This window comes from Cyprinus carpio, chromosome A18, assembly GCF_018340385.1.
Source record: "Cyprinus carpio isolate SPL01 chromosome A18, ASM1834038v1, whole genome shotgun sequence".
In the NCBI taxonomy this organism is placed as follows: Eukaryota; Metazoa; Chordata; class Actinopteri; order Cypriniformes; family Cyprinidae; genus Cyprinus; species Cyprinus carpio.
Window position 1 is genome coordinate 27,966,307 of NC_056589.1, and position 26,992 is coordinate 27,993,298.

General features: G+C 33.4%; 1 protein-coding gene and 1 pseudogene across 3 annotated transcripts; one reads left to right on the forward strand and one right to left on the reverse strand.

Moving 5' to 3' along the window:
- Positions 1 to 6,539, forward strand: LOC109109999 (annotated as a pseudogene).
- ccpg1 (cell cycle progression 1) lies at positions 6,402 to 26,654 on the reverse strand. 3 transcript variants are annotated; one of them, XM_042775725.1, is made up of 11 exons: positions 26,500 to 26,654; positions 23,879 to 23,949; positions 22,959 to 23,043; positions 22,694 to 22,770; positions 22,408 to 22,606; positions 20,354 to 20,440; positions 16,769 to 16,941; positions 15,375 to 15,510; positions 14,501 to 14,589; positions 9,536 to 10,857; positions 6,402 to 7,310 (listed from the first exon to the last, which is right to left on the reverse strand). In XM_042775725.1, exons 2-11 carry the CDS (start codon positions 23,936 to 23,938, stop codon positions 7,118 to 7,120), a joined length of 2,421 nt encoding a protein of 806 aa, XP_042631659.1. In that variant the 5' UTR covers positions 23,939 to 23,949; positions 26,500 to 26,654; the 3' UTR covers positions 6,402 to 7,117. The 3 variants fall into 3 exon arrangements, with proteins under 3 accessions (XP_042631659.1, XP_042631657.1, XP_042631660.1); XM_042775723.1 differs by having other exon boundaries at positions 14,492 to 14,589; XM_042775726.1 differs by lacking the exon at positions 20,354 to 20,440 and having other exon boundaries at positions 14,492 to 14,589.
- Between the last annotated feature and the right edge of the window lie 338 nt (positions 26,655 to 26,992).

Genomic DNA, 26,992 nt, shown 5'->3' on the forward strand with positions numbered 1-26,992 from the left:
CGTCACCACCCAAACACGGAAATAAACGCGCCTCAGAATGAACACACGCGGCTGGAGTTAAAATGCGAAAGTGTAAACCCCATCAGAGGCTCATGTGGAGACATGGAGAAGATTCGAGAGCGCTTCAAGCAGAAGTCTTCGTGTGAATCAGTGAGACTGAGGAAGAGGAGCTCCATGCTCTACAGCACAGACCACAAACACTCAGTGAGAGTCTGACTCTGCCAGCATTAGCCTTACTTTACAGATAAACCTGTTTTCATGAGAAGACAAGTCATAATTACTCATCTTTAAACAATACTAATAGAAAAATAAAGCCATGTTAAATTCTAGGACCTGTAAACATGAATATTCAGATTTTCTTTAGTGCTGTAATTTTCTGTCTTAATATCTCAAGCAGTTTTGTGTACATGCAGTTATTTGAAATGATTAAATTAATCACGAAACAGAAATAAAATACAAGTTCAGGTAACCCAAAATCAAACGATATGAGACGATGCATTTTATTTCTTAGGACTATTAAGATTTTTTGCATGGTGACATTATTATTATTATTATGATAATTAAGTAGATTTTCCTCACAAAGTCCTCTTTTCCACTTGCTAAAAAAATTTAAAATATATATTTAAATAGTTTTGTTTCTTAATATAAATTTAAATTGTATTCATCATATAAATTATTACTTTTCAGTGGTAATTTATCAGTCGTGGTTGTACGTCTTGCACTGAAGTTATTCATAAAATGTATTTATGCACTTATTTTAATCATAAAAATGAATAAATGTGTCTTTTTAAAATTTCTTTCTGCATTCTGTCCCCCTAAATTCTCACTGCTGCCTAATAAAAATTAAAAATGTATATTTAAATTGTATTTATCATATATGTATTGCATTTAAATTGTACAGTATATATCAAAGATGATAGTATATCTTGCAATGAATTTAATACGCTGTTAATGAGAATTTGGGGAATGTATAGATCTAATAAGACTCAAACTTGAACCAAAATGAAAAGTAAAACAGCATTATATAGTTATTAATCAGCATAATATTGTTCTCTGACGGGTGTTTGTTCCTGCAGGTGTTTGTGCCGCGTGTCTTCCAGGCGCTGCTGGCTGCGTACGCCGACGTGAAGCTGTACAACCTCGTCCTGCGGTGGGAAACTCCAGATGTGGCCAGATGGACAGTAAGACGACGATCTTAAAGGGATGGTTCACCTAAAAATTAAAAATTGCTGAAAATGTGCCGTCCAAGATGCAGATGAGTTTGTTTCTTCATGAGGTTTGGAGAGATGTAGCATTGCATCACTTGCTCTGCAGTGAATGGGTGCCGTCAGAATGAGAGTCCAAACAGCTGATCACAATAATCCACAGCACTCCAGTCCAGCAGTTAACATCTGGAGAAGACAAAAGCTGAAACAAATCCAGCATTAAGACGTTTTTAACCCCAAACCATTGCTTCCTGTTAAAACGCGAGTCCATAATCCACAAAAACGCTTCCACCAGTGGAAAAAAATCCATCTTCTGTTCTCCTCTCACATCAAATCCAACCACATATTTGTTTAGAGCTGTTTTGGCTTGTGACCGGTGCTTGATCGGTGCAGATTTCTCTCCTGATTCAGATCAGACGACTTTTTCACTGTACAAAAAATTATTAGGGATTGATGGAAAGTTTGAAGTTAAAAACGTCTTAATCTTGGATTTGTTTCAGCTTTTGTCTTCTCCAGATGTTAACTGCTGGACTGGAGTGCTGTGGATTATTGTGATCAGCTGTTTGGACTCTCATTCTGACGGCACCCATTCACTGCAGAGCAAGTGATGAAATGCTACATTTCTCCAAATCTGATGAAAAACCAAACTCATCTTCATCTTGGATGCACATTTTTAGCAAATATAATGTTTTAGGTGAACTACTCCTTTAAGATGTTAGGCATTAGTTTGAATGCTTTCGTGCTGGTTTGACTCAGTTGTGCTGTTTTCTGTCAGTATTTCTGTCAGCTGTGTTCAAGCTGAAGCTCATCACACGGCGATGCTTTCCCATTGCGTAAATGTTGCATTTGTTTCCACGTGTAATTTACAGTCTGGATGATGCTGGTGATGATCTGCGTTAGTCTACTGTATATTCACTGATGTTTCCATCGTGTGTGCAGGGCTCTTGCACTGGGTGTCTCAACACTAATAGACTCCGTGTTCTACAGAAAGGTATTTTTTAATTTTATGTTTTGTGTATTGTGACTTGTATACTTATAATGTGTTTAGTTCTAGTGAAAAGAGCCTAAAACGACAAATGCATTATTCTTTATTTCTAAACACTACCTATTTAGAGTGAAATAGATCATGCTCAGGTCATATTTCAACCCAAAAAGACAAAACTAGTTATTTTAGTATTATTTATGTACTATTATTTGGAATTCACTGTTTTTATGTTTACAGTTTTCATTTTAACTTTAGTTTTAGAAATTTTTATTAGGTTGAGTTTTTTTATTATTTCTTTTTAGCTTTAATTTTTAATATTTTAATGTAGCTTTTGTTTTTTTATTTCAGTTTTAGTAATTGTAGCACTTAAACTTTTTGTTTTTATCTAAAAAAATAAAACATTTTAACACTATCTTTTTTCCAATTTATTTTTAATAAACTTTTTTTGTTTGTTTTTTAGTTAATAACAGCTACAAATAATGAACTGCACTTTTCATAAAAATAATAAATTATGATGTGTGTTACTAATAAAAATATATAGAAGTTTAAAGATATGTTACCAAAAAAAAAAAAACATTTAAACATCTGGACGCTTCGTGGTGAAACGAATTAGGGAGTAAAATGTGGTTAATTTTCGTTATGCAAAATTATAATTTGTGGGTTAAATATGCACTGGACTTGTTTTTTTACAGTCTTCATGTGATTCCCACTTTTTTTAATAAAAGCAAGAAGCTTTCAGGCACAGACTGAAGTGTGAAGTTGATCGTTTTCAGCATCATTACGCTCACACTGTCTGTATTTCTGAAGTGGATCCTGGTCCAGTGGAACTTCCTGAAGTTTAACGTGCTGCACAATGTGGCGGTGTTTTACGGAGCTCATCCGTGGCACTGGTACTTCACTCAGGGTCTGCCGGTCGTGCTCGGCCGGCACCTTCCTCTCTTCCTGCACGGATGTTCGCTGGCTACCAAAAAGCACAGAATCCTGGTGATAACCGTCTTATGGACTACAGCCATTTACATGTGCACTGAGACACAAAGTTTTTTTTTATGCTCATCAAGGCTGCATTTGTTTGATCAAAAATACAGGAAAAATATTATGATGTAAAATAACGTTTTTCTATTTTAATATACATTAAAATGCAATTTATTCCTGTGATGTGCAGCTGTATTTTCAGCATCATTACTCCAGTCTTCAGTGTCACATGATCTTCAGAAATCATTCTAATATACTGATTTATTTTCAGTTGTGCAGCTTAATATTTTTTTTGGAACCTGATACCTTTTTCAGGATTTTTCAGGATTCTTTGTTGAAAGGAAAGTTAAAAAGAAGAGCATTTATTTAAAATAGAAATATTTTCTAACAATATACACTACAGTTCAAAAGTTTGGGGTCAGTAAATTTCTATTTTTCCTTTTTTTGAAAGAAATTAAAACTTCTATTCAGCAAGGATGTGTTAAATTGTTAAGAAGTGATAGCAAAGATTTATATTGTTAGAAAATATTTATATTTTGAATAAATGCTTTTTTCTTTTTTCTTTTTTTTTTACATTTTATTAATCAAAGAATCCTGAAAAAAGTATCACAGCTTCCAAAAAAATATTTGGCAGATTTGATAATATCTAATAATAAATCAGCATATTAGAATGATTTCTGAAGGATCATGTGACACTTTATACTGGAGTAATGATGATGGAAATTCAGCTTTGCATCACAGAAATAAATTATATTTTAGAGGATATTAAAATAGAAACCATTATTTTATATTGTAATAATATTTTACAAGATTAGGTTTTTTTTCTGTATTTTGATCAAATAAATGCAGCCTTGATGAGCAGAAGAGACTTCTTTAAAAAACATGTTTGACCGGTAGTGTACACAGAGATAACATTGGACGAGCATGCAAAAATCTATTTTATTTAGCTCATTAAATATGTTTTGCAGTTTGCTTGCACACAAGGAGTTCCGGTTTGTTTATCCAGTGCTGCCACTCTGTATGATATTTAGCGGTGAGTGCACGAACATTAAGCCGTTTGTGTAGATTTGAAAGCGTTCGGAAGGTCTTCATGCGTTTGCATTGACAGGCATGTCTTTAGCGAAGCTGCAAGCATGGAGGAAACCTGCTGCTGCTGCTCTTCAGTCTGATTCCAGCGTTATATACGGGTTTAATTCAACAGCGTGGACCTCTGGACGTCATGCATGACCTGCAGCAACTGTGTGACGTCAGCGACTCTCAGAGCTCACCTGAGCTGCTGTTCCTCATGCCGTGTCACTCCACACCGCTCTGCAGGTGACCATCTACATCTATGCGTATCATATTTGATACTTGAGGCTTTTATGGCTCATATAGTCAGAATATGTAGTAAAAACATCTCACTATTATTCAAAGGGCCAAACTGATCAAAAATATGCAATTTGGTGCAGGTGCTGATATTTATATGGTAAAAGTAAGATGAAATTCTGATGCTTTTTATGTACATCAGAGAGATATTTATAACAGTGCAGCAGATAGTTACATAAAATGATATAAAATATTACTCATCTCTCTATATCTCCAATAATGTCATTTAAATGCATAGTTGGTGCACTATAATGCATTATAACAAATTATGAATAACTTTATAATTCATTATATCTTTTCATAAATAATCGTAACTATTGTAATATTTAAAATGCATTTTAATATCTGCAGATTCCTTGTTGAATCTGAAATTGGTCGTTTGTCAAATGCATTATACGTACAGTACAGAGCAAAAGTTTGGAAACATTACTATTTTTAATGTTTTTGAAAGAAGTCTCTTCTGCTCATCAAGGCTGCATTTATTTAAAATACAGAAAAAACAGTAATATTGTGAAATATTATTACAACTTAAAATAATAGTTTTGTATTTCTATTTGAATATACTTTAAAAAAAAAAATTTATTCCTGTGATGCAAAGCAGAATTTTCAGCATCATTACTCCAGCCTTCAGTGTCACATGTAACATCCAGTCTATCACATGATCATTTAGAAATCATTCTAATATTCTGATTTATTATGAGTGTTGGACACAGTTCTGCTGTCTAATATATTTGATGAATAAAAGGTTAAAAAGAACTGCATTTATTCAAAAATTCTAATAATATATATTCTAATAATATATTTTCTTTATCAATTTAACACATCCTTGCTGAATAAAAGTATTGATTTTATTTAAAAAAAAGAGAAAAAAAAATTACTGACCCCAAATTACTGACCAGTAGTGTATATTGTTATTACAAAATATTTGTATTTTAAAAACATAGCTTCTTTATTTTTTTATTTTACTTTTTATTCATCAAAGTATTCTAAAAAAGTATCACATGTTCTGAAAAAATATTAAGCAGCAGAACTGTTTCCAACTTTGATAATGAATCATCATATAGAATGATTTCTAAAAGGATCATGTGATAATGATCCTAAAAATTCAGCTTTGCATCACAGAAATAAATGATAATTTAAAGAATAATAAATTTAAAAACAATTATTTTAAATTGTAATAATATATCACAATATTAAATTTTTTTTTCTGTATTTTTTGATCAAGTGTATAATGATTAAAACAACAAAATAAACTTACATAAAAAAAATAAAAAACAGTAAATTAACAAACTTTTGGTCTGTACTGTACATTCTAAAGGTGTCAAAGTGAGTAGATAAGAATTGTAGATGAGATCATACGTTGCATTACAAGGCATAATTAATGCATTAAAAATGAATTACAATGCATTATATATGAAGGCTCCAAGTAAAGTGATATCTCAGATCTCCCATCTCAGTCCACGTTACCTTCACATATACTGCTGTTCGACTGCCTGGAGAAGGTAGAAGATCCCAAACAATGAAGTGCAGTTGCATCACATCACTAAATGTTTACACAGTTTGCAAAATAATAATACGTGCGCACTTACTTTTAGAGGTTTGATCAAACACCGAGTCTGTTTCGTTCTCTTTCAGGAGATTTCATCATTCCTGGAGGAAAACCGATTTGCCAAAAAAGCTGAAATATTCCACACTCATTTTCCTGAAGGTCGCGTGGGAAGGAACATATTGATATACACGAGAGGATCTGAACTGAAGACTAAATAAAGTTGAATTTTAACTCTCTTAGATGCAGAGTTTTTTATTTCACGCTCATCAACGCTTATCCAGTGTAAGATCCAGGTCTATTTCAGCTCAAAGCAGGAGGACAATCATCAGTGAAGCAGTGAAAGACTTTTATTCTAGACTTTAAGTGCAACATTAAGCAGCTTAGGTGCATTTGTGTGCAATTACATTAAATCGTTTCCAAACAAGGAATGTAATTAAGCCGACAGCCACACAGACAAGAAAAAGAGGGGAAAATAGTGAAACTAAATCTTAAATCATACCTTCTACAGATGTGCATGTTCAAATAAAACCGCTACGGCAGAAACTCGTCAAACCAGATTACTTCAAAGTTATTTTTTATATTAAAGATCAATGTTTTCAACAATCTTTTAAATCTACTGAACTTTTCAGATGAAAATAATTTCAATATCATGTATTTTGGTATTGGTTATTTGGTCCTAAGCAAAATGAAACATACATTTCTGTTCTGATCTAGTTTTATGATCAAGTTTTTTTGTTTAGAAACATTCATAATTAATTTAAATTCAACAAAATAAAGTGCTTTTTTTTTTTTTTTTTTTTTTAGGTAAGTAATTAATTTCCAATTCTTTTTGCATAACTTCAGGGAATGGGGAACATAAATATGCCTTAAAAATACCTAGAATTAATTCTAATCTGCTAAAAAGTGCAGTTTGGATGCACCGCAGTGCAGAAAGAGAAACACACTAGAAATCATTCAACATTCACTGTGCAAAAAAAAAACCTTCTCCAGGACAAAACAAACAAATTAGGAGCAATATTAAGAAGTACTGAAATGTTTCTTCTAATATTTGGGATCGAAGGGCATGGGACCCAGCTCTATTTTGACATCCGCGAACTGTCGGTTGGGGTCGCGTCCTGATTGGCTCCATTTCTTGGCTCTCTGAGGGCGAGGCCGAGGCTGATGTTGCTTCCTCTGTTGCCGCTGACAGTGACGCCACGCCTTGCCCTTCGACCCCGGCCCTTGGAAGGGTCGACTGCAAATTTACAAACAGGACATTGTTTAGGGTTTGCCACAAAGCCTCATGCGTGGTTGACTCATGCGTACGCTAAATGCATACCATACTGTTTCTCAGACAAACAAAAAAAAAAAAAACAGATACCAAAAAGCAAACTAACAACAAAACAAGTTATCACAAAAATTATTACAGACAAGAAGAAATCACCCGTTACTGACCAACCCTAGCTCTGCACACGCTGCCATTCGCCATGCTATCAGACAAGCTTTTGCATTTTAATGGAAAGTCTACAACTGTATATAATATAAAACTACTATTTTTTTTTATTAGTTTTGAACATTATTATTCAGAAATTATCTCTAAAATACAATAAATGTTGCTTTTATAATAGTGACACAATATTATTTTTCCAAATTATTTTGATCAGATGTAATATTCTATTTGTTGTATTTTTTTCAAATGCTAAACTTATATTCATAACGTTATCAGACAAGCTTTTACATGTTAATATAAGTATATATGTCCATATACAGTATATGTCTATATTAGGGTTGTGACAGTGAGGTTCATTGGGGTTTCTCTTTTCCTCACTTTCCTTCACTTTTATATAACTTTTATATAAAGTTTTGAATTTACTGCAATTCTGCATCAATTGCTTAAATGGACAACAACAAAACGGTGCAACTCACTTATATTAAACACAGAACTTTTGTTCAAACCGAATAAAAATACACCATGCTATAGGGCCTAATATAAAATAAATGTTACACTTATATATATATATATATATATATATATAAAAACACAAATAAATACGAAACATAGAACGTTTATTAGCATGAGTAAAAAAAAAGCTTGGAGGCACGGCATACACCTTGATGTAAAATAAAATAAGTTACACAAAGTTTAAATACAGTAAAACCCAGCAAACACTAACCAAATAAATAAAAGAAATAAAAAATCACTTTAAATAAACGGTAAAAGTCAACAGCCTTTTCAAAATCTAAAATATTGCCAAACAGGTGCATTTTGTTTCAAAACTAAATCTTAACCTTTAATTGTAGTGTCTATTCTCTAACTGAAATAAATGATTTTTTTTACTATAAAAAAATCTACCGCTGTGGGCAGTGATGCAAACGGGATTTTGCGGCTTAAGACCGGTAACATCGACTATCGCAGCAAGCCTTGTCTATATGAATGATTTGTGTGTTTTAATAGTCTAAATCTTAAAATAAATAAATTAGTCTAAATCTTAAAAATACAATAAATGTTCTCTTCTAACAGTGACACAAGGTATTCATAGAGGACAGTATTTATTTCCAAATTTATTTATTTATTTATTTCTAAAAAATATATATATTTTTTGTATTTAAATGTTATTATAATGCTATGTTGTTAATTAATTGTTGTTAAATAATTAACAAAAACCACAACTATTTAAAATAATTTTTTAAATAAAGCTGAAATAAAATAAATATTAGATGAAGCTAAACTTGAAAGGCTTTAAAATTTGAAATTTTGCTTTGGCAACTAACTGAAATAAAGTAATTTTAAGTTGAAGAATTAAAATGACAAAATATAAAAATTTAATAGAAATATAAAATAAAATTATATTTTTTTGAATTTTAAAAATGAAATAGAAACGTTAAAATAGAAATGACAAAAGCACAAAATTACTTTAAATGAAAACAGAAAATATAAAAATAAATTATAATCCAAAATGTTAATTAATACTATGTAAAAAAAAAAAAACACTAAAATAAATCAACACTAAAAATAAATAAGTAGTGTAACTTAATTTAATTTACATGTGGATTCAGATCATTTAAGTGTTGATAATTATTAAAGTTGCCACAGGGAATGTGTTGTAGATAGTGTTGCAAAGAGGTGGAAAAATTTTCAGAAGTTTCTGAAAATTCCTGAAATTTCCCCCCCAAAAAAAATCCTGGAAAGTTTCCAAAATTTCTGGAACGTTTTGGAAACTTTCCGGAAATCTTCCACTTTTTTTTTTTTTGCAACCCTAGTTCAAGAAACGTTAAAAACACATTACTGCATAATTTAACAACGTCTTTAATAAAAAAAAAAAACATTAAGCAAGCATCAGTAAATAAGGGGCGGAGCTTAATTAAGGATCAATTCCTGATCAAGAAAATGAAGTCATATGCAAATTATGCCGAGTTAGATTATAATTTCACTAGCTGGATCTCTGAATAAGATTATTTTGACACCACAAAACAGCTTACCTCGGCCCAAAGTATTTTAAATAGGTATCTCCAAATATGTGGCGGTATATGTAGTCGTCCAGATCCTCGAACACGTCGTCGCTGAGGCTGTGATATTCGTCCATTTCCTCGAGGTAATCCTCAACGCCGCTGACGAAGTCCGTAAACAGCATCTGGTCGTGAATGAAGACGCCGTTAAGAAGGGAATGGAAGAAATTATCGATGAAGCTCTCCAGCTCCCTCCAGTGGTGGAAATGCCCCACTTCTTTATGCAAATAGCTGCGCAGGAGCTCGTTAACTCGTCGGCGCGGGATGGGATCCATGGCCTTGTTGAACAGACTCATGGACTCCTGATAGGCGCAGTCGAACACTCCCGAACAGCCTTTGGGCGGCGTCTTCTGTCCCGTGGTGCTGTGGTCTCTCTGAGCGCCGGGTTTGCGCGTGTTGCGATCGGCGTGAACGGAGTCGCTGGTCGATTTGCGAGGATGTCGGTGTAAAGGTTTCTGCGCCTGCCAGTCTTCGGCGCGCTTGTTTCCGTGCTCCTGCCGAAACGTGTGATGCTCGGGTTTGGCGTCGTGAAATTTCTTCGGATGCCTGAAGACGTTCGAAGCCGAGTCTTTAAAATGCCTGAACGTCGATTTAACGGAGTCGGAAAACTTCCGGAGGTTTTCCTTCACCGCCTCTTTGGCTTTCTTGATCTGCTCCTTGTGATGGTGCACAAACTCCTTAGTGGAGTTCTTCACCGCGTCGAAGGTTTCCTTCACTTTTCCCAGCATCCCATCCTTGGGAATCTTGGTCTTCATGTCCCGGTCGCCCTTCGCTCTCTCCTCCTTCGACTCCACGTACAGTCTCTCCCAAAGATCGGAGCGCTGCTGCTCGAACTTCAACTTGTTCTCGAGCTCCTGCAGTCGCGCCTGCAGGTCTTCGGTCTCGGGATCCGTCTTGCTCTCGATGTCCTCCTCTTTCCTCATTTCCTCCAGTTCCTCCTTCAGCTTGTCTGTCACTTTCCGTTCCTTATCGAGCTCTTTCCGCAGCTCCTGGGCTTCGGCCATCAGCGCTTCCCGTTGGCTCATGAAGCTGCGTGCTTTCTGTTTCTCCTCCTGTAGGTGGCCCTTCAGTCGCTCGTTTTGGGAGAGGATGGAGTCGGCCCCGGCTCCTCGCTCCTCTAACTCTCGTATCTGTCCCCGCAGGGACCGCAGCTCCTCCTGCAGAGCCGACAGAGACGCCTCTCCTCGCTCCAGAGTGACTTTAAGATGCTGGTTCTCCGTGGTCAGGTCTTTCTGCCGAGACTCCATTTGGCTTTTGGTTTGCGTCAGCTGCACGTATAAATCTTGTCTTTGGGCCTGTGTTTTCAAACAGGAAGCCGAACTGTTACTGTTGCCATTTCCCATGAATTTTCAAGTATTCACTTTATGTTTGAACGTGGAATTAAGCTATTATTTTAATATCCGAGACTTCTGATGCATTAGCATTAGATAAATAACTAAAAGCATATCATGAAAATAACACGATAAAGCAGCATAACATACAGTATTGTTCAAAATAATAGCAGTACAATGTGACTAACCAGAATAATCCAGGTTTTTAGTATATTTTTTATTGCTACATGGCAAACAAGTTACCAGTAGGTGCAGTAGATTCTCAGAAAACAAACAAGACCCAGCATTAATAATATGCACGCTCGTAAGGCTGTGCAATTGGGCAATTAGTTGAAAGGGGTGTGTTTAAAAAAAAATAGCAGTGTGGCATTCAGTGAGGTCACCAATTTTGTGAAAAAACAGGTGTGAATCAGGTGGCCCCTATTTAAGGATGAAGCCAGCACTTGTTGAACATGCATTTGAAGGCCTGAGTCGTTCAAGACATTGTTCAGAAGTACAGCGTACTTTGATTAAAAAGTTGACTGGAGAGGGGAAAACCTATAAAGAGCTGCAAAAAAATTATAGGCTGTTGAGCTAAAATGATCTCCAATCCCTTAAAATGGAGAGCAAAACCAGAGAGACGTGGAAGAAAACGGAAGACAACCATCAAAATGGATCGAAGAATAACCAGAATGGCAAAGGCTCAGCCAATGATCAGCTCCAGGATGATCAAAGACAGTCTGTAAGTACTGTGACAGTTAGAAGACGTCTGTGTGAAGCTAATCTATTTTCAAGAATCCCCCGCAAAGTCCCCTCTGTTAAAAAAAAGCATGTGCAGAAGAGGTTACAATTTGCCAAAGAACACATCAACTGGCCTAAAGAGAAATGGAGGAACATTTTGTGGACTGATGAGAGTAAAATTGTTCTTTTTGGTCCAGGGCAGACAGTTTTGTGAGACGACCCCAAACTCTGAATTCAAGCCACAGTACACAGTGAAGACAGTGAAGCATGGTGGTGCAAGCATCATGATATGGGCATGTTTCTCCTACTATGGTGTTGGGCCTATTTATCGCATACCAGGGATCATGGATCAGTTTGCATATGTCAAAATACTTGAAGAGGTCATGTTGCCTTATGCTGGAGAGGACATGCCCTTGAAATGGTTGTTTCAACAAGACAACGACCCCAAACACACTAGTAAACGAGCAAAGTCTTGGCTCCAAACCAACAAAATTAATGTTATGGAGTGGCCAGCCCAATCCCCCGACCTTAATCCAATCGAGAACTTGTGGGGTGATATCAAAAATGCTGTTTCTGAAGCAAAACCAAGAAATGTAAATGAATTGTGGAATGTTGTTAAAGAATCATGGGGTGGAATAACAGCTGAGAGGTGCCACAAATTGGCTGACTCCATGCCACACAGATGTGAAGCAGTTTTAAAAAACTGTGGTCATACAACTAAATATTAGTTTAGTGATTCACAGGATTGCTAAATTCTAGAAACAAAAACGTTTGTACAAAATAGTTTTGAGTTTGTACAGTCAATGGCAGAAACACCCATTTCAACTAAACACACATCTCAAACAATCGCACATACTAACAATCCTGCATATTATTAATTCTTCTTATAATCTGTTTTCTGAGAATCTACTGCACCTACTGGTAACTTGTTTGCCACGTAGCAATAAAAAATACACTTAAAAACCTGGATTATTCTGGTTAGTCACATTGTACTGCTATTATTTTGAACAATTCTGTACTGTTTGTGTACAAGTAAAATAACTAGAAGTGAATGACACCAGAAGTCTCGCATATTTAAAAATAAGGTAGATACAACCAGAAGGGTTATTCAGCCATAAAAAAATAAATAATTGTATTTTACTTCAGCCAGTGTTATTTTAATATAATTGAGATAGTATTACAGGTTTAAAATACATTTTGAATTAGTTTTTGTTTTTGTATTTTTTTATTTTCATTTTTGTTGCGTGCTTTTGTCATTAATCATCACTTTTTTAAAATGTCTATATAGTTCTTATTAAATTTTATTTTAGTTTTAGTAATTTTAGAACATCAGATTAAACTAAATGAAAATGAGAAAGGTTCTTTTATATGTATATATATTTTTTTTAAAACTAATGTTTATTTTATTTAAACTAACAAAAATGTTTTTTTTTTTTTTTTTTTATGGTTTTTGGGATAGTTTTGGTTAACTATGAAACCCTTCTTTCAACTAGTTGTGAGGGCAACACTTCCCCGTTTTTCTTGATGTACTAAAACGCCGCGCGCATAACTAAACTGAAAACTAAAATCAGTGACTAATTAAAACCATAAAATACTACAAAATTACTAAAACTTTAACTAAAACTAAACAAATCGGAAAATCAGAAAATACAAAAATTGTGTGTATATATATCAAATCATGAACCCCCGTTTGGGAAAGCTGTGATAAATGATGTCACTTCCTGAAGGATGAGTATTTTAAGTGTTTTTTTTTTCAAGCACTTTTTGAGGAAATCGATCTACAAATGACTTAACTATTATAGTATCTCAATGATACTAGAACAACACTGACGAACAGTAAAAATTGGTGAATTTTGTTGCAGCCATACTTTGCTTTCCGTCGCCCCCCAAAACACGAGAGATTTTGAGAGGAAACAATAATGCATTCAGGTTACCTGTAACTCTTCCCTGTTTTGACTCTGAGATGTTGGTTTTCTTTAGTTATCTTATCCATCACGTTCATGAGGGACATCACCATGTCTTGCTTTTCCTCTAGGTCTTCCTTGAGATTCTCAACCACTTCCTAAACGTATGGAGACTGACGTGAGAATGACGCCCAGGAAGAGCTACTCTACTGTTCAAAGCCTGGAGAATTTTTTAATGTTTGTTAAAGTCTCTTCTGCTCACCAAGGCTGCATTCATTTGATCAAAAATGCAGTAAAATGGCAAAATATTATTACTATTTAAAAAGACTGTTTTCTATGTGAATATATTGTAAAATGTAATTTATTGCTGTGATGCAAAGCTGAATTTTCAGCAGCCAACAGAAAGTTAAGAACAGCATTTATTTGAAAAAAAAAAAAAAATTTGTAACTTTTCAAAGGTCTTTACTGCTTTTAATCAAGTTAATGCATCCTTCCTAAATTAAAAGTATAAACTGCTTCAGAAATAAAGAAAATCATATATAATGCTCATCTAAAACTACATAAAACTAGTTAAGATTTATAAAAGATTAATAATTAGCAATAACAGACATACATTAGACTGAGCCAGGGAATGTAAAAAAAGCCCAACAACAACAATTTAGCATAAGTGATTTAGATATAAAATAAACAAGCACAAGAGTAAGACAAAGGACACTAAATCTCAGCATCTAAAGCTGAATCTGAGAGGAAATTATCAGCAGAAAAGCTACAGGACAATAAAAGCTGAAACAAAGTTCACCAATGAGAACGAAAGGAGAAATCAGAAAACACAGAGAGCTATTTCCAGAAAACTGGATTCAAACTTTAGTTGAATGCTCATATTATCCCTCTCTGGTGTAAAATGAGTGTTTGAATGAGTAACAAAGCTTTTCTCTCAGAAGTAAAGCTCAGTGTGTGGATTGTGACTGACGGACCTTACTTACAACATCCAGCTCTCTCTTACACGGCGCTTCCAGCTCATTCACGCGACTCTTTTCCACGATCCTCTGCCTCTCCTGAATCTGGACTGTGCCTGGAGCGCACACACACACACACACACACACACACACACACACACACACACACATACACACACATACACACACACACACACACACACACACGCACGCACACATTCTGGTTCAGTAAGGAAAATTACAATCTAGAGTTCCACTTTAGATCATTTAATCCCTTATAATGCAATTAAAATCTGTATATGATTTTTGCATTCCAGGTCCGATTGGACCCCAAAGAATCATTGCTTAATAAAACAGTCATAACTTAATATTTTTTAACTAAAACCATACTGTATCTGATAAGCAACTTCTCATTAATGAGTGGATGGAGTTCTGAATGTTACTATGTTTTCACTGCCTTTAATTTTAAAATTTAAGAAATGCTTTGAAATTTAAAATTACATATGAACCAAACCAAAAAAAAACTATGAAGCAAAATACATAAATATTTTTTTTATTTTTTTTGAGAAATCTTATTTGAATATATCACTGTATGATATTTATAAGAACATATAAACTGAGAATTTCTAGTATTAACCCGCTGGAATGAATGGAATTTAACTCATGGTTGCTAGAAAACCCCACATATTAATAAAAAAAAAAATCAAAAACAACATAAATGTTACTCTGAAAAGTTTTTGACCAAAATAAATTCATATTACTTGAATAATCTTTCACTTTCAGATGAAAAAAATAAATCAATTTTTCATGCTGAAATGGTTGGTCAACAGGTGTGAAAAAAAAAAGAATGATGTGCATTTTGAGGGTTAATAAGAAGAGCACGTGAATAAGACAGACTCACCGTAGAAGTGTCCGAAGCCCATGCTGATGGCGATGAGCAGTGCTAGCAGGATGCATTTGTTCAGGGTGCCGCTGACGGGACCCTGATTCTGCCGAGCAGCACGGCCCTCCGGATGGACTGCTAGCCCCTCAACAGCCTGATGTAGAATCACAAGCAGCGTTTCAGGACATGCACAATTAATGTTGGTGCTGACTAACATAAATGAGCTTTCAGAAGATCTTAGCTGAACAGTCTGAACAGGTCTTAATAAATCAATAATGTGTTGCATCAAATATGTCCATCGTTTCCAGCCAAAGTATTTTTATTTTTTTAAATATTTTTAATTTTGAATTTATATTTATTGGTATCATTATTATATCTTTGAATAAAAATGTTATCTATTTACATTAAAACAGTGCAGTACACACAATTATTTGTAATTATTTGTAAACCATTTCTATAAATAATCATGAGTAAAACCATAAACAAATTTTTTGTCATTTGAAATAAAATAAACTTTAACTGAAATAAAATTAAATAAAATTACATTAAATAAAATTAAATAAAATTAAAAACCCTAAAACTTAGTTGGCTAGGGAATATTTCTCATTTTCATTTAGTTTAACTTGATATATTAAAATAACTAAAATTTATATATATATAATTAAAAAATTATTAATCAACTAAAACTACAATAAAATTAGAATGAAAACACAAACAAATTACTAAAAAAAATAACCGTCTTTTTATACTAGGATTTAGGGCTGCACGATTATGACAAAAATCATAATTGTCGATTATTCCTTTGAAACTGTAACTGACATTATTAATTCCGATTAAATGACTGATGTTTACACCTTTGTTTGAAGCGACTGCATGCCATATTTTTATATGAAAATAAACAAGCTGAAAAACTTTTATTGCTTTTCTATAGTATTAAGCCTCAAATGTCAACTATACATAGGATTGGTTTCTTCTTCTTTAAATAAAAAGGTACAAATATGCATGATATTATAATGATATACTAAAACTAAAATGAAACCAATGGAAAGACCCTTAAGATAACATGTAGGAAGAAAAAAAGCATCATAAGCATGCAGAATAACATAAGTGGACTTTGAACGATTAATTGCTGCTTTGAACGATTATGTAATTGTGGCTTCCGTAATCGAGATTAGAAATTCGTTCAATTGTGCAGCCCTAATAGGATTGTTTTTCAAGTGAAAGCATGTTAATGAATTTATATCTGTCATGTAGTAACATTATTAGTTGCAAATTAAAACAGCTAAAGTATTATGTTAAAATAAAATAATAATAATAATAAAATAGAAACTATTATTAATTGTATTTGTGTGCTCATATCTGATTTGTACTGAGTGGATGCTGGAGTGATGAGTTGTTTTGAGACGCAGCACCTCCTGCTGTCTCCTGTGGGGCTCCTGGGGGTCTCCAGGCTCTGAGCCGGCGGTGCTCCTCCTCACTCTGCGTCTCCTCACCACAGGACTGGCCTTCACCTCACCCTCCTCATCCTCATCCTCACTGCTGCTGTTACCGCCGTCTCGCTGCACGGGCTGATCCGCTGGGAAAACTGAGTATGGATAAAAACACACACAGCCCGAAGGAATTAATACACACACACACACACACACACACACACACACACACACACACACATACACATGGTGCTGACGTCCCATTGACGTCTGTTGTTCTTAAATTAAGCAAATTATAATTACCACTGGGAAGTGTGAAATAAATAAATAAATAAACAGCAGTAAATAACTATAGAAATAAATAAATTGCCAAAAGTAAATAAATAGCAATAAATACACAGCAAAAAGTAAATATATAAATAAATAGCAATCGATAAGTAACCAAATAAATAAATAAATGCATGCATAGAAATAAAATATGCATAAATAAACAGCAATAAGCAAGTAAATAAATAAATAGCAAAATAAATAAATAAATGTCAATACGTAATCAAATAAAACCAAATAGCAATATGTACATGACTGGATAAATAAATAGCAATAAACTAGTAAACTAAAATAAATAAAGAGTAAAAAAATATTATTAATAAAAATAAACTGCAGCAGATAGATATAATACATTAATAATAAATTAATAAAATAGAGATAAATAATTAACAATAAGTAAATATTGAAAGTAAGTTAATGAAATGAATAAATAGCAATATGTGAATGGATAGATAGATAGATAGATAGATAGATAGATAGATAGATAGATAGATAGATAGATAGATAGATAGATAGATAGATAGATAGATAGATAGATAGATAGATAGATAGATAGATAGATAGATAGATAGATAGATAGATAGATAGATAGATAGATAGATAGATAGATAGATAGATGAAGGTTATGTGAGGTTAACCTTTTTTGGGGAACAAATAGCATAACCTGCACACACACACAATCACTTTCTGACAAACGTCGTGTGCAGAGATGTCTCCTGTAACTCATTTCTGGTCACTTACAGCAAACACACGCTCGCAAAACACACTTCACATGCCACGATGCAGACCTGTTTACGCTAGCGCAACGAGCTAATCGACTAGACCAGCACACGACTGCTCCACAAACACAGCTGCAGGCCTAACGCTTTGTGAATGTCTGCTTTGTATTCTCTGCTAAGCTACTGGAAATACTTCACACAGAGGGAGGAAATGACTTAAGCACACTGGAAACACACCTGAAGGAACCAAGATCCTACAAACTCGTCCAGCAGGTCAAAAAGATGCATCTGATCACTTTTATTTAAGCGTAAGGGTCATTTTGTGTCAAATCAACCAATATTCAGAAAGTTCCCCGGCTCAAATGTTTGATTTTGTTATTTTATTTATTTATTTTTCAGAAGACAAACATAAATAGTGATGAAAGCCACAGATCACATGGTGGTAAAAATGACTTAAGAAAGACTGCAGCATAATTATGTTATTTTTCCACAGAGATTGGTCGATCTATTTGTGAAATCTGTTGACTTTAGCAATCTTTGTTGCATTATATGCCAACGATGACAGTTTAAAAATGGAAAAAAGGCGATTTTCAAGTTGGCATGTCTGTAACTCAAGAAGTATTAAAGATATCTTAATGCCATTTTAGATTTTGGGTCTTAAGTTAAGAGTATTAATGACATACTTTTCTTTCGGTATCTTCATTTTCCAGACCATGTATGGTTCAATTCCAGAGATACTGGGATCTCAATATGGTTGCAAGAGTAAACTGTTTAGTTTGGCCAAAAACTAAATGTGAAAATTTGGACTTCTGAGTCACATTGATATCCCCTTATATCTGGGATTGAATTATTCAGGGCTTTAAAAATTAAGATAACAAAAGAAACGTTTCTTAAGAATTAACATCTAAAAGGATATTATGATACCTTTTATACTTCTTGAGTTACAGGCACGCAAACTTTGGGAAAAGGTTATTTTTGGCACTCAGACAGGTATGTTCTATGCAATTGTTTTGATAAGAGAGAAACAAGATACATTTCTAGTTTCAGCGTGATTTGTTCTTCAGACATTCCTCTTTAAAATAAAAAAGTATCAGCTGTATGCAATGTGACCCACATTTGGTCTTAGACCACTGAAAATTTAACAATTTAATCAAGGAGACACACTGAAATGTGTCTGGAAAGCATATAGGGCCTTAAAATGAAGATACCAAAAGAAAACATTGTTAGGATATTTAGATATACAGTACAGGTCAAAAGTCTGGAAACATTACTATTTTTAATGTTTTTGAAAGAAGTTTCTTCTGCTCATCAAGCCTGCATTTATTTGATCAAAAATACAGAAAAAACAGTAATATTGTGATATATTATTACAATTTAAAATAATTGTTTTAAAAATGTATTATACTTTAAATTATCATTTATTTCTGTGATGCAAAGCTGAATTTTTAGGATCATTATCACATGATCCTTTAGAAATCATTCTAAGATGATGATTTATTATCAAGTTGGAAACAGTTCTGCTGCTTTTTTTTTCAGAACATGTGATACTTTTTTAGGATACTTTGTTGAATAAAAAGTAAAAAAAAAAAAAAAAAAGAAGCTATGTTTTTAAAATATAAATATTTTGTAATAACAATATACACTACTGGTCAGTAATTTGGGGTCAGTAATTTTTTTTTCTTTCTTTTTTTAAATAAAATCAATACTTTTATTCAGCAAGGATGTGTTAAATTGATAAAAAGTTATAGTAAAGATAATATATTATTAAAATATATATTATTAGAATTTTTATTTTTATTTTGAATAAATGCAGTTCTTTTTAACCTTTTATTCATCAAATATATTAGACAGCAGAACTGTTTCCAACACTCATAATAAATCAGAATATTAGAATGATTTCTAAATGATCATGTGATAGACTGGATGTTACATGTGACACTGAAAGCTGGAGTAATGATGCTGAAAATTCAGCGTTGCATCACAGGAATAATTTTTTTTTTTTTTTTTTTAGTATATTCAAATAGAAAACTATTATTTTAAGTTGTAATAATATTTCACAATATTAAATGTTTTTTTCTGTATTTTTTGATCAAATAAATGCAGGCTTGATGAGCAGAAGAGACTTCTTTCAAAAACATTAAAAATAGTAATGTTACCAAACTTTTGACTAATAAATTTGCTTAAATAATTCAAACAAAAAAACCATCAAAACAACAAGACTTGCATGCTTTGAGTTGAGACAGAATGACCCGATACTAATTAGCTCACAGTCTAGTCGAGAAATGGATTTACGACACAGTTGACAGCATGCAGAAATGTAGGTCAAACAAACACATTAATGTGGCTTTTTCACACACTTCACACGTGTTATTTACTCTCACAGCTATTGGCCGGGCATTTCATCAGCCAGGTTACTGTGGCAGAACCTATTTTTGCCACATCACTCACAAACACGCTCACGGTCCTCAGAGCTTTATCAGCATGCTGATCACAACACGCTCACGGTCCCATGTCAGAGCACCTGAGAGAGAGAGAGAGCTGTGCAGATGGCTGCCATATTCCCACAGCGTCCTGGAAAATCCCCATCTGCTCCAACACCAGTCTGCTGCTGCTCCGGGAAAGAGACGAACATGTCTTTGTGTCTTATAATAAGGGCGAATGTCATGAAAACTCGTACAAATGTGTGCGTTATATTCACCTTCATTATATTTTGCAATAAAATTAAGCATAATATTATTATTAAGAATTATTAAGAAATGCATGGAAGCTTATTTTTAGCCATGGAGCAAAAAATAAATAGGCAATTGCAACTTTTTATCTTGCAATTCTGACTTTCTGAAAATTGCGAGATTGGAACACAAATTGGAAGAAAAGTCTGAATTGTGTTTAAATCTCACGATTCTGACTTTTCTTCTTGCAGTTCCGACTATTTTTCTGAGAATTTAGAAATATAAATCATAATTGTGAGATATAAACTCGCAAAACTGAGGAAAAAAGTCAGAATTTTGAGATAAAAAAGCGGCAATTACCTTCTTTATTTTAAATGTCTTGGTGGAAATCAGCTTGACTATTTTCTCAATTGCGAGTTTATATCTCACAATTCAGACTTTTCTTCTTAGAATTACAAGTTTGTGAACGTTAACACCTTACAATTCGTAATTGCACGGAAAAAAGTCTGAATTTAAAGACAAAAGTCGCAATTAATTTTTTTTTACTCTTTTTTCATGGCAGAAACAATCTGGACTTTTTTCTCACAATTGCAAGTTTATATCTCACAATTCAGACTTTTCTTCTCGGAATTGCACATTTATATCTACATACAATTGTGAGTTTATATCTTGCAATATCTCACCAAAAAACTATCACAATTACCTCTTTTCATTATTATTCTGTAACGGAAATAAGCTTCTCTCCACCTTATTTATCAGTGTGGAAGTAAGCTGTTTTTTGTGAATGTGCAAAACTTCCAGTTCATTAGCCGCTGAAGGGAAATAACCAGAAGAATAACAACGTGAAAGTAAACAGTAAAACTGTCTGCACTACAAACCAGTGTGTTCATAATTAAGATAGATAGTTCATTAAAATAACACGGTAAGACAAACCAATTTGCAATATCAAGCAGCAATAGTTGGAAGTGAATGACACCGGATATTCAAAATATTAACGTTTAAGCATCACATGTCATTTCTGAAATATGACCCAAACACTTCTTTATGAGATGAAACACATGGATACAGTGGGACAATCAACACATTGGGAATTTCAAGGCATATTTCTAGGAAAATCTGAAACTTTCCCACCACGGCACCACCCTTTTTTCAAGCAGCTTGGGAATTCACCCAGTATTTTCAGGATAATCGCAAATGACAGATGGATGACAGATGTCAGAGGTCACATGTATAAAACAAAAATCAAGCTCAAGTTCACCTGGAAAGCCCCTCTTTCCGACTTCGCAAACTCTGGAAACCGAAATTACGATGTAATGTGCATTCAAGTGATTATATTGGATGGAGGAAAAAAAAAAAGATGCATTGTGCAGTTTCATTTTTCTTTTTTTCTTTTTCACTAACTGACAAATACATGAAGCTTGGTAAAACAAAATGAAGAGTAAATGATGTATATTTGAAATGTGCAACTGATGCATATTTTATCTTTCCTGCACTACCAAAGAGAATCATGGGAAGTGTAGTTTTATCATCAGACAAGCTTGATATTTTTTTTGCTAAAAATGTATATTTTATTTAGATTTAGACAAAAATTTAATTATTAGTATAATTATTATTACATTATTAATTGCTAAATAAAAAATATTAATATTGTAATATTTCACCATTAAGACCAGATCATAAGCTGCTTATATATATCATAAGTCTTATTGTAATTTTGGGTTTTGCATGCTCAATCGCTATCTTTCTTTTAGTAAATAAATCGAGTGCAAGCCAAACATTCTCAATTAAAACTCAACTGTGATTAACACCAACATGATTCTTTTCTTTAATTCATAAAGTCCAGCTTAAAGACAATCCCGCTGCTAATCAGGACGTTCATTTGCATGTAAACATCTTTTCCACTCACTTGTCTCCGACTCTCTAAACGTGTACTGGCTGCTCGACGAGCTTCCGAGATAGAGCTCCTCACTTCCTGCTTCCTCCTCCGCCTCCTTAGCTACAGGCTCCACCCACGTGTCAATCTCCGCCTCCTGAGAGTCCGCCAGGGTGATGATGTCAGAGTTCTCACTGGAGGAGCAAAGGATCACATGTTCTTCTCCACCCGCCTGCAAGAAAACAGCCGGATTACTGGAAAACTCCTCTCTGCAGAACAACAACACACGACAGGAGGTGATTTTCAGGCTTAATCGCACCTCTCGGGCCGGTTCCGCCTCCTCTCTCAGTGTGAGGTCTAGTGAGGACTCTCTCAAACTCTCCTCACCTTGCTTGGCTGAAAAAACAAGCTCAAATATTTCAAACTTGTTTGACCACTCTTGTGTGCTGATGACACCACACATTAATACTGCATTCTACATCAGCTATAATCGATAGAATCATGCCACAAAACCTGCCCTCTCCAACAACATAAACAGTTTTGTGTTTATTAATTTTACATGACACAGTGCGTGACATCCTCACCATCAGGTACGTCCAGAGTGTGGCCAACCGCTTCATCCTCACACTCTCCGGCGTTATCCGGCCCCAGATTTTCAATATCTGAACCCTATAAAACACACACACACACACACACACACACACACACACACACACACACACACACACACACACACACACACACACACACACACACACAGTTACTATGGCTTGTGTGTTAAGCTTTTAAAAGTATGAAAAACAATGAAGTGAAAAACAACTTACATATATATATATATATATACATATACATATATATATACATATATAAAGTGTGTATGCATACAGTATATATAATTTATAAATATTTGTATATTTTTATTTTATAATAAATGTGTCTTATTTCAATAAGAAAAGAGTATCAATCCAAAATGTGCAAATGTGCTTCATTGTCATGAAAATAATGTAACTATAATTTACATATACATGTATAGAATTTATAATTTACATTATAAATTACACATAATTTATAAATATATATATATATATATATATATATATATATTATCAAGGTACAATTACCATAATTTAGAAGTGTTTGTATATTTTTATAATTTTTTAATCATTAATTTCTTGTGAGTTAATCTCACAATCATATTTAAAAATATTTCAACCCAAAATAAAAAAAAGTATCTAATGAGTATCAATCAATAAAAAATATGGAAATGTTTTATTGTCTTGAAAATAATGCCAAATTGCAAAAAAAAAAAAAAAAAAGTCCTAAAAATAGACTTAATTTTCTTTACGCAATATATAATTTATTATTTCTATTTTTAGATTTAGGAGCAAATTTATTCCCTGGATGTGTTCTTCACCCAGCAGAGGATTGTAAAAGAATAACTCCCAGAAAGCATTTATACTGAGATTAGAAGTAAACCTGATCCAAGCAATAAAAGGTGAATCACCTCATTACTAATGACTGTCCATCCACAGGACGACTCCGTGTCACTGGAGCTGTCGGACATCTCTCAGCCAGCTACAGGACAAAAATAACCACAACAGAAACATGGACTGAAAAAGACACACACCTTCGGCTATGCAAAGTCTGCAAACTGCATTATTTCAAGTCTCATCTTATGTTGTTGTCCTCAGTAATGAATGCTCATTTACGGGATGGAAATGTCAGGTTGACCCTGTCACTGGTAAATGATTATTCTGCTTTTGTACAAACAGAGGTTTCCACAAACAAGAAGAATTACAGACACAATAAAGAAATCTGATGCATTCTGGTTTAACTTCATGCTAAACTTTTTTAAACCCTTAAACCATCGCATTCAATATGCAAGAGTTCATGAAGAGTCTGTTACGGCATGCAGGTTTGGAAAGGCGTGAGGGAGTAAATAATGTCAGTGCTTTCATTTCGGGGTGAAGCATTTCTTTAAAAACCACAGATCTGAGTCAAAACTAGCATCTGGTTGTTTCACTGGTTTGTTTTTCAGGAAGAGCTAGCAAAAATAACACACTCTGGTTTGTTAACCATCCAAAAAAGCAGAAGAACAGAGCCATTGCACATATATCACATCATCCAAACAAAACCAATGAATACTGAAATGCTCAGACAGATCTTAATGGGTGCAAAAGCATCTAATTCGTGATATTTAGGTGCTTGTTAGTGTTATAGATCAGGGGGTTTCAAACTGACCGCAAAGGAGCGCTGGAGGGTCCATGGAAAGATGTAAAAATAAATAAATAAATAAAAAGAGGGTCCATGGAAATATGCAATCAATAAATAAATAAATAAATAAAAATAGGGTCCACGGAAATATGCAATAAATAAATAAAAAGAGGATCCATGGAAATATGCAATAAATAAATAAATAAATAAATAAAAATAGGGTCCATGGAAATATGCAATAAATAAATAAATAAAAATAGGGTCCACGGAAATATGCAATAAATAAATAAATAAATAAATAAATAAATAAAAAGAGGGTCCACGGAAATATGCAATAAATAAATAAATAAATAAATAAATATAAATAGGGTCCACGTAAATATGCAATAAATAAATAAATAAATAAAAATAGGGTCCACGGAAATATGCAATAAATAAATAAATAAATAAATAAATAAAAATAGGGTCCACGGAAATATGCAATAAATAAATAAATAAATAAAAATAGGGTCCACGGAAATATGCAATAAATAAATAAATAAATAAAAATAGGGTCCACGGGAATATGCAATAAATAAATAAATATAAATAGGGTCCACGGAAATATGCAATAAATAAATAAATAAATAAATATAAATAGGGTCCATGGAAATATGCAATAAATAAATAAAAATAGGGTCCACGGAAATATTCAATAAATAAATAAATAAATAAATAAATAAATATAAATAGGGTCCATGGAAATATGCAATAAATAAATAAATAGAGGGTCCATGGAAATATGCAATAAATAAATAAATAAAAAGAGGGGTCCATGGAAATATGCAATAAATAAATAAATAAATAAAAATAGGGTCCACGGAAATATGCAATAAATAAATAAATAAATAAATAAAAAGAGGGTCCATGGAAATATGCAATAAATTAATAAATAAATAAATAAATAAAAAGAGGGTCCATGGAAATATGAAATAAATAAATAAATAAAAATAGGGTCCACGTAAATATGCAATAAATAAATAAATAAATAAAAATAGGGTCCATGGAAATATGCAATAAATAAATAAATAAATAAATAAATAAATAAATAAAAAGAGGGTCCATGGAAATATGCAATAAATAAATAAATAAATAAATAAAAAGAGGGTCCATGGAAATATGCAATAAATAAAAAAATAAATAAAAGGATTAAATCTAAGTAAATTTGATTTAAATAAATAAATAAAAATATTAAATCTAACTAAATTTGATTTAAATAAATACATAAATAAAAATATTAAATTTAACTAAATTTGATTTAAATAAATAAACAAATCGCTAAAAATAAAATAAATAAAATGTTATCTAATAGGCCTACCTCTCATAGTACAGTGCTAACGCAACATATCAGAAACTAAATATTTTCAAGAAATATTTTACACTTATTTATAATAATATAATATATTTGTTCACAGTATTAATTGAGTCTTTATTCAAAAATATATATAGCTGCCTTTTACATTTTAAGATGGGGTCTCCGGGTCATATTTAGGAGTCTGTAAAATCTACAAAACTGAAACCCTCTGTTATAGATTGTTGGATGATGCAATAAAACTGTTCTGTTATTCTTTTAAATACGACGATAAACATGCAAGAACAGAGAGCTACATATTGAGCGATTATTATTGCAAAATACGTCTTACTGCATCTTATTCAGGCAAATAAAATCGAGGCAGGACATTCCCACAATCTAAAATTAGATTTATAACGCCCAACACTCAACATTTGATTCAGTTCGTGAGCTGAACTGTTGTAAAATGCCAAACACTGCCTCTAACAATCACACAGCGAAACATGAGTGAGTCTCTGTAGTCTGTCAGTCCTGCTAAAGATGGCTTTAACTGCATTAGCTGCGTTATATGTGGCCCTTACCTGTTTTAGAGGTAAACTGCAGCGAAAGAAAGGAAGAAGGCAAACGTCCTCTGTGTAAATCTACCATTAAACGTCACGCCTCTCCAACTGAGCCAAAACATCAACAGTGCACTACACGAACATCAACACGGCGGCGGCTGCCGAGAGGAAGACACATGGGAGTTGTAGTTTTACACGTCATCATCCCCTCGTTGCTGCCTCAACATTCTAGAACTGTGAAAACTACATTTCCCATAACACCCTCTAGCGGCGGCACAGGCTAACGTATCCTGTGAGTGACTCAGAATTTTTGAAGCGTCTCTGTTTGAGTGGCTGCTGATTTATTTAATCTGTGTAACACGATTCCGACGTTTAAATTTAATTTCCGAACAAATCTAGTTGATTGTGGGTTTAAATGTTAGTTTCGTTTGGCTTTTTGTTTATGCGCAAGCGCAGTTGACGTCACTGGTCATTCCCATAGAACTCGCTGTAAAACTGGAAAACATTTATTTAT